We start from the raw sequence: 13,051 nt of genomic DNA, 5'->3' as shown, positions 1-13,051 counted from the left end.
GCTGACGAACTACGTTTCTCCGCTGGCAGAAAACTTATCTCCAAAGGGGGAATTTTATATCCCCTGCCGGACAACTTATCTCTGCTGACGAAATACGTCTCTGCGCTGGCGGAATACTTATTTCCGGTGGCAGGAAGCCTATATCCGCTGGCGGAAAACTTTTCTTCGCTGACAGAAAACTTATCTCCGCTGGCAGAACATTTACTTCTGGCGGCGAGGAATTTATATCCCCTGCCGGACACTTTATCTCTTCTGTCAAAATACGTCTCTCTGCTGGCGGAAAACTTATCTTCGGTGGCGGGAAATTTATATCCGCTGGCGGAAAACTTTTCTTCGCTGACAGACATCTTATCTCCGCTGGCAGATAATTTATCTTTGCTGACAAAATACGTCTCTCCGCTGGCGTAAAGCTTATCTCCGGTGGCGGGAAATTGATATCCGCTGGCGGAAAACTTTTCTCCAGAGGGGGAAATTTATATCTCCCGCCGGACAACTTATCTCTGCTGACAAAATACGCCTCTCCGCTGGCGGAAAACTTATTTCCGGTGGCGGGATATCTATATCCCCCGCCGGACATCTTATCTCTGCTGACATAATACGTCTCTCCGCTGGCGGAAAACTTATTTTCAAATCCTAGTCAATGGTCGTATGGGTCCACGTTGGGTTCCGCGTGTGTGTAAAAGCCTAGAAAATGTATTTCGTCTGGTTCATCAAATATTTTATAACTACAGGGGCTAAAGGCTACACAGGGATTGGTGGACTAGTACTGATAGCCATCGGGTTGGTAGGGCCGGGCGAAGGTGCCTGGAGCAAAGGCGGAGGTCGCGGTGGCGGCGCTGGCATGCCCGGCGGGGCCCACGAGTTTGGCTGCATCATGCGCGGCGGCGGCGGAATGCCCAATGCCGGAGGTAGTGGTGGTTGTCCGCCCGCCATCGGGGGCAGTGGTGGTGGCGGTATTGTGGCTGGGAACGGTGTGGGCTGCGGCACTGGCGGCGGCGTTGCTATCATGCCCATATTGTTCTGCGAGACGGGGACCACGGGCGGTGGGGGCGCCATCATCGGTGGCGGCATCATCTGACCGGTCATCATGTTCTGCACGGGCGCATCGGCGAACAGCTGATGCGGACGATCGGCATGGGCAGAGGGATTCTGGGCGGCAAGCAGACGCTCGGCCGCAGAGCCGTGGCGTTCGCCCTTGTGGTCCTTCTTGAATGCATAAGAGACGGAAATGGGGCGATTGCAGAGATACTGTCCGTTCATGGCGTCCATGGCGGCGTCACTGGCCTCGAAGCTGGCAAAGTTGATGAAGGCGAAACTCTTGGACTTCCCCGTCTCCGGGTCACGCATTATCTTGGGAGTCTGCAGGATCACGCCAAAGGCTGAGAATGTGTCGTAGAGCAGCTTTTCGTTCACCTCCACATCGAGATTGCCAATGAAGATGTTGGCGCCGACATCCAGGTTCTTCTGATGCGCCGACGCCTTGTTCACTCTAATGGGCTTGCCATAAAGCTTAATCATGTTCATAATCTTTATTGCATATTCGGCATCTTCTTCGCTGAGGAACTCCAGGAATCCATAGCCCTGATGCATTTGTGTGACACGATCTTTGGGCATGTGTACGTTTACTACGGGTCCGGCCTGGACAAACAGCTCCCACAGCAGGGACTCGGACACCTTGTCGTCCAGACCGCCGGCGTAAATTGTGGCATCTTGACTACGTTCCGCAATGGGGCCTGCTGCCATTTTAGTACTATTTTATTTAATAAACACTTTATTTAAATGCAGATTTTTTTATTTGGCAAAATTTCAAGCTAGGGATGCAAGCTAAAGCTGGACAAACATCTCCGGTGGCGGTAAATTTATATACGCTGGCGGAAAAGTTTTCTCCGCTGACAGACATCTTATCTCCGCTGGCAGATAATTTATTTTTGCTGACAAAATACGTCTCTCCGCTGGCGGAAAACTTATCTCCGGTGGCAGGAAATTGATATCCTCTGGCGGAAAACTTTTCTCCAGAGGGGGAAATTTATATCTCCCGCCGGACAACTTATCTCTGCTGACAAAATACGTCTCTCCGCTGGCGGAAAACTTATTTCCGGTGGCGGGATATCTATATCCCCCGCCGGACATCTTATCTCTGCTGACAAAATACGTCTCTCCGCTGGCGGAAAACTTATCTCCGGTGGCGGGAAATTTATATACGCTGGCGGAAAACTTTTCTCCGCTGACAGACATCTTATCTCCGCTGGCAGATTATTTATCTTTGCTGACAAAATACGTCTCTCCGCTGGCGGAAAACATATCTGCGGTGGCGGGAAATTGATATCCGCTGGCGGAAAACTTTTCTCCAGAGGGTGAAATTTATATCTCCCGCCGGACAACTTATCTCTGCTGAGAAAATACGTCTCTCCGCTGGCGGAAAACTTATCTTCGGTGGCGGAAAATTTATATCCGCTGGCGGAAAACTTTTCTCCGCGGACAGACATCTTATCTCCGCTGGCAGATAATTTATCTTTGCTGACAAAATACGTCTCTCCGCTGGCGGAAAGCTTATCTCCGGTGGCGGGAAATTGATATCCGCTGGCGGAAAACTTTTCTCCGCTGACAGACATCTTATCTCCGCTGGCAGATTATTTATCTTTGCTGACAAAATACGTCTCTCCGCTGGCGGAAAACTTATCTCCGGTGGCGGGAAATTGATATCCGCTGGCGGAAAACTTTTCTCCAGAGTGGGGAATTTATATCCCCTGCCGGACAACTTATCTCCGCTGACTAACTACGATCCTCCGCTGGCAGAAAACTTACCTCCGGCGGCGGGAAATTTATATCCCATGCCGGACAACTTATCTCTGCTGACGAAATACGTCTTTCCGCTGGCGGAAAGCTTATCTCCGGGGCGGGAAATTTATATCCGCTGGCGGAAAACTTTTCTCTGCTAACATACATCTTATCTCCGCTGATAGATAATTTATCTCCGCTGACCAACTACGTTTCTCCGCTGGCAGAAAACTTATCTCCGCTGCCAGAACATTTACTTCCGGAGAAGAGGAATTTATATCCCCTGCCGGACATCTTATCTCTGCTGACAAAATACACCTATCCGCTGGCGGGAAATTTATATCCGCTGGCGGAAAACTTTTCTCCGCTGGCAGACAATTTATCTCCGCTGACGAACTACGCTTCTCCGCTGGCAGAAAACTTATCTCCGCTGGTAGAACATTTACCTCCGGCGGTGGGAATTTTATATTCCGCTGCCGGACATCTTATCTCTGCTGACAAAATAAATCTCTCCGTTGGCGGAAAACTTTTCTCTGCTGACAAAATACATCTCTCCGTTGGCGGAAAATTTATATCCGCTGGCGGAAAACTTTTCTCTGCTGACAGACATCTTATCTCCGCTGATAGAACATTTACCTCCGGCGGTGGGAAATTTATATCCGCTGCCGGACATCTTATCTTTGCTGACAAAATACATCTCTCCGTTGGCGGAAAATTTATATCCGCTGGCGGAAAACTTTTTTCTGCTAACATACATCTTATCTCCGCTGATAGATAATTTATCTCCGCTGACGAACTACGTTTCTCCGCTGGCAGAAAACTTATCTCCGCTACCAGAACATTTACTTCCGGAGGAGAGGAACTTATATCCCCTGCCGGACATCTTATCTCTGCTGACAAAATACACCTCTCCGCTGGCGGAAAACTTTTCTCCGCTGACAGATATCTTATCTCCGCTGCCGGATAACTTATCTCTGCTGACAAAATACGTCTCTCCGCTGGCGGAAAACTTATCTCCCGTGGCGGGAAATTTATATCCGCTGGCGGAAAACTTTTCTCCGCTGACAGAACATTTACTTCCGGAGGAGAGGAACTTATATCCCCTGCCGGACATCTTATCTCTGCTGACAAAATACACCTCTCCGCTGGCGGAAAACTTTTCTCCGCTGACAGATATCTTATCTCCGCTGGCAGATAATTTATCTCCGCTGACGAACTACGATTCTCCGCTGGCAGAAAACTTATCTCCGCTGGCAGAACATTTACTTCCGGCGGCGAGGAATTTATATCCCCTGCCGGACATCTTATCTCTGCTGACAAAATACATCTCTCCGCTGGCGGGAAATCTATATCCGCTGGCGGACAACTTATCTCCGCTGGCAGACAATTTATCTCAGCTGACGAACTAATCTTCTCCGCTGGCAGAAAACTTATCTCCGCTGGTAGAACATTTACCTCCGGCGGAGGGAAATTTATATTCCGCTGCCGGACATCTTATCTCTGCTGACAAAATACATCTCTCCGTTGGCGGAAAATTTATATCCGCTGGCGGAAAACTTTTCTCTGCTGACAAAATACATCTCTCCGTTGGCGGAAAACTTTTCTCCGCTGACAGACATTTTATATCCGCTGGCAGACAATTTATCTCAGCTGACGAACTAATCTTCTCCGCTGGCAGAAAACTTATCTCCGCTGGTAGAACATTTACCTCCGGCGGAGGGAAATTTATATTCCGCTGCCGGACATCTTATCTCTGCTGACAAAATACATCTCTCCGTTGGCGGAAAATTTATATCCGCTGGCGGAAAACTTTTCTCTGCTGACAAAATACATCTCTCCGTTGGCGGAAAACTTTTCTCCGCTGGCAGAAAACTTATCTCCGCTGGCAGAACATTTACTTCCGGCGGCGAGGAACTTATATCCCCTGCCGGACATCTTATCTCTGCTGACAAAATACATCTCTCCGTTGGCGGAAAATTTATATCCGCTGGCGGTAAACTTTTCTCTGCTGACAAAATACATCTCTCCGTTGGCGGAAAACTTATCTCCGGTGGCGGGAAATTTATATCCGCTGCCGGAAAACTTTTCTCCGCTGACAGACATCTTATCTCCGCTGGCAGATAATTTATCTCCGCTGACGAACTACGATTCTCCGCTGGCAGAAAACTTATCTCCGCTGGCAGAACATTTACTTCCGGCGGCGAGGAATTTATATCCCCTGCCGGACATCTTATCTCTGCTGACAAAATACATCTCTCCGCTGGCGGGAAATCTATATCCGCTGGCGGACAACTTATCTCCGCTGGCAGACAATTTATCTCAGCTGACGAACTAATCTTCTCCGCTGGCAGAAGACTTATCTCCGCTGGTAGAACATTTACCTCCGGCGGAGGGAAATTTATATTCCGCTGCCGGACATCTTATCTCTGCTGACAAAATACATCTCTCCGTTGGCGGAAAATTTATATCCGCTGGCGGTAAACTTTTCTCTGCTGACAAAATACATCTCTCCGTTGGTGGAAAATTTATATCCATTGGCGGAAAACTTTTCTCTGCTGACAGACATCTTATCTCCGCTGATAGAACATTTACCTCCGGTGGTGGGAAACTTATATCCGCTGCCGGACATCTTATCTCTGCTGACAAAATACATCTCTCCGTTGGCGGAAAATTTATATCCGCTGGCGGAAAACTTTTCTCTGCTAACATACATCTTATCTCCGCTGATAGATAATTTATCTCCGCTGGCGAGCTATGTTTCTCCGCTGGCAGAAAACTTATCTCCGCTGACAGAACATTTACTTCCGGCGGCGAGAAATTTATATCCCCTGCCGGACATGTTATCTCTGCTGACAAAATACATCTCTTCGCTGGCGGAAAACTTTCCTCCGCTGACCGACATCATATCTCCGCTCCCGGACAACTTTTCTCTGCTGACAAAATACATCTCTCCGCTGGCGGAAAACTTATCTCCGGTGGCGGGAAATTCATATCCGCTGCCGGAAAACTTTTCACCAGAGTGGGGAATTTATATCCCCTGCCGGACAACTTATCTCCGCTGACTAACTACGTTTCTCCGCTGGCAGAAAACTTATCTCCGGCGGCGGGAAATTTATATCCCATGCCGGACAACTTATCTCTGCTGACCAAATACGTCTCTCCGCTGGCGGAAAGCTTATCTCCGGGGCGGGAAATTTATATCCGCTGGCGGAAAACTTTTCTCCGCTGACAGACATCTTATTGCCGCTGGCAGATAATTTATCTCCGTTGACGAGCTACGATTCTCCGCCGGCAGAAAGCTTATCTCCGCTGGCAGAACATTTACTTCCGGCGGCGAGGAATTTATATCCCCTGCCGGACATCTTGTCTCTGCTGACAAAATATATCTCTCCGCTGGCGGAAAACTTTTCTCCGCTGACCGACATCATATCTCCGCTCCTGGATAACTTATCTCTGCTGTCAAAATACATCTCTCCGCTGGCGGAAAACTTATCTCCGGTGGCCGGAAATTTATATCCGCTGGCGGAAAACTTTTCTCCGCTGACAGGCATCTTATTGCCGCCGGCAGATAATTTATCTCCGCTGACGAACTACGTTTCTCCGCTGGCAGAAAACTTATCTCCAAAGGGGGAATTTTATATCCCCTGCCGGACAACTTATCTCTGCTGACGAAATACGTCTCTGCGCTGGCGGAATACTTATTTCCGGTGGCAGGAAGCCTATATCCGCTGGCGGAAAACTTTTCTTCGCTGACAGAAAACTTATCTCCGCTGGCAGAACATTTACTTCTGGCGGCGAGGAATTTATATCCCCTGCCGGACACTTTATCTCTTCTGTCAAAATACGTCTCTCTGCTGGCGGAAAACTTATCTTCGGTGGCGGGAAATTTATATCCGCTGGCGGAAAACTTTTCTTCGCTGACAGACATCTTATCTCCGCTGGCAGATAATTTATCTTTGCTGACAAAATACGTCTCTCCGCTGGCGTAAAGCTTATCTCCGGTGGCGGGAAATTGATATCCGCTGGCGGAAAACTTTTCTCCAGAGGGGGAAATTTATATCTCCCGCCGGACAACTTATCTCTGCTGACAAAATACGCCTCTCCGCTGGCGGAAAACTTATTTCCGGTGGCGGGATATCTATATCCCCCGCCGGACATCTTATCTCTGCTGACATAATACGTCTCTCCGCTGGCGGAAAACTTATTTTCAAATCCTAGTCAATGGTCGTATGGGTCCACGTTGGGTTCCGCGTGTGTGTAAAAGCCTAGAAAATGTATTTCGTCTGGTTCATCAAATATTTTATAACTACAGGGGCTAAAGACTACACAGGGATTGGTGGACTAGTACTGATAGCCATCGGGTTGGTAGGGCCGGGCGAAGGTGCCTGGAGCAAAGGCGGAGGTCGCGGTGGCGGCGCTGGCATGCCCGGCGGGGCCCACGAGTTTGGCTGCATCATGCGCGGCGGCGGCGGAATGCCCAATGCCGGAGGTAGTGGTGGTTGTCCGCCCGCCATCGGGGGCAGTGGTGGTGGCGGTATTGTGGCTGGGAACGGTGTGGGCTGCGGCACTGGCGGCGGCGTTGCTATCATGCCCATATTGTTCTGCGAGACGGGGACCACGGGCGGTGGGGGCGCCATCATCGGTGGCGGCATCATCTGACCGGTCATCATGTTCTGCACGGGCGCATCGGCGAACAGCTGATGCGGACGATCGGCATGGGCAGAGGGATTCTGGGCGGCAAGCAGACGCTCGGCCGCAGAGCCGTGGCGTTCGCCCTTGTGGTCCTTCTTGAATGCATAAGAGACGGAAATGGGGCGATTGCAGAGATACTGTCCGTTCATGGCGTCCATGGCGGCGTCACTGGCCTCGAAGCTGGCAAAGTTGATGAAGGCGAAACTCTTGGACTTCCCCGTCTCCGGGTCACGCATTATCTTGGGAGTCTGCAGGATCACGCCAAAGGCTGAGAATGTGTCGTAGAGCAGCTTTTCGTCCACCTCCACATCGAGATTGCCAATGAAGATGTTGGCGCCGACATCCAGGTTCTTCTGATGCGCCGACGCCTTGTTCACTCTAATGGGCTTGCCATAAAGCTTAATCATGTTCATAATCTTTATTGCATAGTCGGCATCTTCTTCGCTAGGGAACTCCAGGAATCCATAGCCCTGATGCATTTGTGTGACACGATCTTTGGGCATGTGTACGTTTACTACGGGTCCGGCCTGGACAAACAGCTCCCACAGCAGGGACTCGGACACCTTGTCGTCCAGACCGCCTATCTCCCGTGGCGGGAAATTTATATCCGCTGGCGGAAAACTTTTCTCCGCTGACAGAACATTTACTTCCGGAGGAGAGGAACTTATATCCCCTGCCGGACATCTTATCTCTGCTGACAAAATACACCTCTCCGCTGGCGGAAAACTTTTCTCCGCTGACAGATATCTTATCTCCGCTGGCAGATAATTTATCTCCGCTGACGAACTACGATTCTCCGCTGGCAGAAAACTTATCTCCGCTGGCAGAACATTTACTTCCGGCGGCGAGGAATTTATATCCCCTGCCGGACATCTTATCTCTGCTGACAAAATACATCTCTCCGCTGGCGGGAAATCTATATCCGCTGGCGGACAACTTATCTCCGCTGGCAGACAATTTATCTCAGCTGACGAACTAATCTTCTCCGCTGGCAGAAAACTTATCTCCGCTGGTAGAACATTTACCTCCGGCGGAGGGAAATTTATATTCCGCTGCCGGACATCTTATCTCTGCTGACAAAATACATCTCTCCGTTGGCGGAAAATTTATATCCGCTGGCGGAAAACTTTTCTCTGCTGACAAAATACATCTCTCCGTTGGCGGAAAACTTTTCTCCGCTGACAGACATTTTATATCCGCTGGCAGACAATTTATCTCAGCTGACGAACTAATCTTCTCCGCTGGCAGAAAACTTATCTCCGCTGGTAGAACATTTACCTCCGGCGGAGGGAAATTTATATTCCGCTGCCGGACATCTTATCTCTGCTGACAAAATACATCTCTCCGTTGGCGGAAAATTTATATCCGCTGGCGGAAAACTTTTCTCTGCTGACAAAATACATCTCTCCGTTGGCGGAAAACTTTTCTCCGCTGGCAGAAAACTTATCTCCGCTGGCAGAACATTTACTTCCGGCGGCGAGGAACTTATATCCCCTGCCGGACATCTTATCTCTGCTGACAAAATACATCTCTCCGTTGGCGGAAAATTTATATCCGCTGGCGGTAAACTTTTCTCTGCTGACAAAATACATCTCTCCGTTGGCGGAAAACTTATCTCCGGTGGCGGGAAATTTATATCCGCTGCCGGAAAACTTTTCTCCGCTGACAGACATCTTATCTCCGCTGGCAGATAATTTATCTCCGCTGACGAACTACGATTCTCCGCTGGCAGAAAACTTATCTCCGCTGGCAGAACATTTACTTCCGGCGGCGAGGAATTTATATCCCCTGCCGGACATCTTATCTCTGCTGACAAAATACATCTCTCCGCTGGCGGGAAATCTATATCCGCTGGCGGACAACTTATCTCCGCTGGCAGACAATTTATCTCAGCTGACGAACTAATCTTCTCCGCTGGCAGAAAACTTATCTCCGCTGGTAGAACATTTACCTCCGGCGGAGGGAAATTTATATTCCGCTGCCGGACATCTTATCTCTGCTGACAAAATACATCTCTCCGTTGGCGGAAAATTTATATCCGCTGGCGGTAAACTTTTCTCTGCTGACAAAATACATCTCTCCGTTGGTGGAAAATTTATATCCATTGGCGGAAAACTTTTCTCTGCTGACAGACATCTTATCTCCGCTGATAGAACATTTACCTCCGGTGGTGGGAAACTTATATCCGCTGCCGGACATCTTATCTCTGCTGACAAAATACATCTCTCCGTTGGCGGAAAATTTATATCCGCTGGCGGAAAACTTTTCTCTGCTAACATACATCTTATCTCCGCTGATAGATAATTTATCTCCGCTGGCGAGCTATGTTTCTCCGCTGGCAGAAAACTTATCTCCGCTGACAGAACATTTACTTCCGGCGGCGAGAAATTTATATCCCCTGCCGGACATGTTATCTCTGCTGACAAAATACATCTCTTCGCTGGCGGAAAACTTTCCTCCGCTGACCGACATCATATCTCCGCTCCCGGACAACTTTTCTCTGCTGACAAAATACATCTCTCCGCTGGCGGAAAACTTATCTCCGGTGGCGGGAAATTCATATCCGCTGCCGGAAAACTTTTCACCAGAGTGGGGAATTTATATCCCCTGCCGGACAACTTATCTCCGCTGACTAACTACGTTTCTCCGCTGGCAGAAAACTTATCTCCGGCGGCGGGAAATTTATATCCCATGCCGGACAACTTATCTCTGCTGACCAAATACGTCTCTCCGCTGGCGGAAAGCTTATCTCCGGGGCGGGAAATTTATATCCGCTGGCGGAAAACTTTTCTCCGCTGACAGACATCTTATTGCCGCTGGCAGATAATTTATCTCCGTTGACGAGCTACGATTCTCCGCCGGCAGAAAGCTTATCTCCGCTGGCAGAACATTTACTTCCGGCGGCGAGGAATTTATATCCCCTGCCGGACATCTTGTCTCTGCTGACAAAATATATCTCTCCGCTGGCGGAAAACTTTTCTCCGCTGACCGACATCATATCTCCGCTCCTGGATAACTTATCTCTGCTGTCAAAATACATCTCTCCGCTGGCGGAAAACTTATCTCCGGTGGCCGGAAATTTATATCCGCTGGCGGAAAACTTTTCTCCGCTGACAGGCATCTTATTGCCGCCGGCAGATAATTTATCTCCGCTGACGAACTACGTTTCTCCGCTGGCAGAAAACTTATCTCCAAAGGGGGAATTTTATATCCCCTGCCGGACAACTTATCTCTGCTGACGAAATACGTCTCTGCGCTGGCGGAATACTTATTTCCGGTGGCAGGAAGCCTATATCCGCTGGCGGAAAACTTTTCTTCGCTGACAGAAAACTTATCTCCGCTGGCAGAACATTTACTTCTGGCGGCGAGGAATTTATATCCCCTGCCGGACACTTTATCTCTTCTGTCAAAATACGTCTCTCTGCTGGCGGAAAACTTATCTTCGGTGGCGGGAAATTTATATCCGCTGGCGGAAAACTTTTCTTCGCTGACAGACATCTTATCTCCGCTGGCAGATAATTTATCTTTGCTGACAAAATACGTCTCTCCGCTGGCGTAAAGCTTATCTCCGGTGGCGGGAAATTGATATCCGCTGGCGGAAAACTTTTCTCCAGAGGGGGAAATTTATATCTCCCGCCGGACAACTTATCTCTGCTGACAAAATACGCCTCTCCGCTGGCGGAAAACTTATTTCCGGTGGCGGGATATCTATATCCCCCGCCGGACATCTTATCTCTGCTGACATAATACGTCTCTCCGCTGGCGGAAAACTTATTTTCAAATCCTAGTCAATGGTCGTATGGGTCCACGTTGGGTTCCGCGTGTGTGTAAAAGCCTAGAAAATGTATTTCGTCTGGTTCATCAAATATTTTATAACTACAGGGGCTAAAGACTACACAGGGATTGGTGGACTAGTACTGATAGCCATCGGGTTGGTAGGGCCGGGCGAAGGTGCCTGGAGCAAAGGCGGAGGTCGCGGTGGCGGCGCTGGCATGCCCGGCGGGGCCCACGAGTTTGGCTGCATCATGCGCGGCGGCGGCGGAATGCCCAATGCCGGAGGTAGTGGTGGTTGTCCGCCCGCCATCGGGGGCAGTGGTGGTGGCGGTATTGTGGCTGGGAACGGTGTGGGCTGCGGCACTGGCGGCGGCGTTGCTATCATGCCCATATTGTTCTGCGAGACGGGGACCACGGGCGGTGGGGGCGCCATCATCGGTGGCGGCATCATCTGACCGGTCATCATGTTCTGCACGGGCGCATCGGCGAACAGCTGATGCGGACGATCGGCATGGGCAGAGGGATTCTGGGCGGCAAGCAGACGCTCGGCCGCAGAGCCGTGGCGTTCGCCCTTGTGGTCCTTCTTGAATGCATAAGAGACGGAAATGGGGCGATTGCAGAGATACTGTCCGTTCATGGCGTCCATGGCGGCGTCACTGGCCTCGAAGCTGGCAAAGTTGATGAAGGCGAAACTCTTGGACTTCCCCGTCTCCGGGTCACGCATTATCTTGGGAGTCTGCAGGATCACGCCAAAGGCTGAGAATGTGTCGTAGAGCAGCTTTTCGTCCACCTCCACATCGAGATTGCCAATGAAGATGTTGGCGCCGACATCCAGGTTCTTCTGATGCGCCGACGCCTTGTTCACTCTAATGGGCTTGCCATAAAGCTTAATCATGTTCATAATCTTTATTGCATAGTCGGCATCTTCTTCGCTAGGGAACTCCAGGAATCCATAGCCCTGATGCATTTGTGTGACACGATCTTTGGGCATGTGTACGTTTACTACGGGTCCGGCCTGGACAAACAGCTCCCACAGCAGGGACTCGGACACCTTGTCGTCCAGACCGCCGGCGTAAATTGTGGCATCTTGACTACGTTCCGCAATGGGGCCTGCTGCCATTTTAGTACTATTTTATTTAATAAACACTTTATTTAAATGCAGATTTTTTTATTTGGCAAAATTTCAAGCTAGGGATGCAAGCTAAAGCTGGACAAACATCTCCGGTGGCGGTAAATTTATATACGCTGGCGGAAAAGTTTTCTCCGCTGACAGACATCTTATCTCCGCTGGCAGAAAATTTATTTTTGCTGACAAAATACGTCTCTCCGCTGGCGGAAAACTTATCTCCGGTGGCAGGAAATTGATATCCTCTGGCGGAAAACTTTTCTCCAGAGGGGGAAATTTATATCTCCCGCCGGACAACTTACCTCTGCTGACAAAATACGTCTCTCCGCTGGCGGAAAACTTATTTCCGGTAGCGGGATATCTATATCCCCCGCCGGACATCTTATCTCTGCTGACAAAATACGTCTCTCCGCTGGCGGAAAACTTATCTCCGGTGGCGGGAAATTTATATACGCTGGCGGAAAACTTTTCTCCGCTGACAGACATCTTATCTCCGCTGGCAGATTATTTATCTTTGCTGACAAAATACGTCTCACCGCTGGCGGAAAACATATCTGCGGTGGCGGGAAATTGATATCCGCTGGCGGAAAACTTTTCTCCAGAGGGTGAAATTTATATCTCCCGCCGGACAACTTATCTCTGCTGAGAAAATACGTCTCTCCGCTGGCGGAAAACTTATCT

The 13,051-nt window shown here is 49.7% G+C and overlaps 2 protein-coding genes across 2 annotated transcripts; both read right to left on the bottom strand.

Annotated features, from left to right (window-relative positions):
- Positions 1-622: 622 nt before the first annotated feature.
- On the bottom strand, positions 623-1,835 carry LOC117189043 (splicing factor 3B subunit 4-like). Its single transcript, XM_033393937.1, has one exon. It carries the CDS (start codon positions 1,741-1,743, stop codon positions 742-744), a length of 1,002 nt encoding a protein of 333 aa, XP_033249828.1. The 5' UTR covers positions 1,744-1,835; the 3' UTR covers positions 623-741.
- Positions 1,836-6,981: 5,146 nt separating this feature from the next.
- On the bottom strand, positions 6,982-12,456 carry LOC117188941 (splicing factor 3B subunit 4-like). The gene is made up of 2 exons (XM_033393596.1): positions 12,313-12,456; positions 6,982-8,050 (listed from the first exon to the last, which is right to left on the bottom strand). The coding sequence occupies exons 1-2, from the start codon at positions 12,362-12,364 to the stop codon at positions 7,101-7,103; spliced, it is 1,002 nt and encodes a 333-aa protein (XP_033249487.1). The 5' UTR covers positions 12,365-12,456; the 3' UTR covers positions 6,982-7,100.
- Positions 12,457-13,051: the final 595 nt, after the last annotated feature.

Source organism: Drosophila miranda, chromosome 4 (genome assembly GCF_003369915.1).
Source record: "Drosophila miranda strain MSH22 chromosome 4, D.miranda_PacBio2.1, whole genome shotgun sequence".
NCBI lineage: Eukaryota > Metazoa > Arthropoda > Insecta > Diptera > Drosophilidae > Drosophila > Drosophila miranda.
The sequence above is the reverse complement of the archived record's forward strand: the minus strand, read 5'-3'. Positions and strand labels throughout refer to the sequence as shown.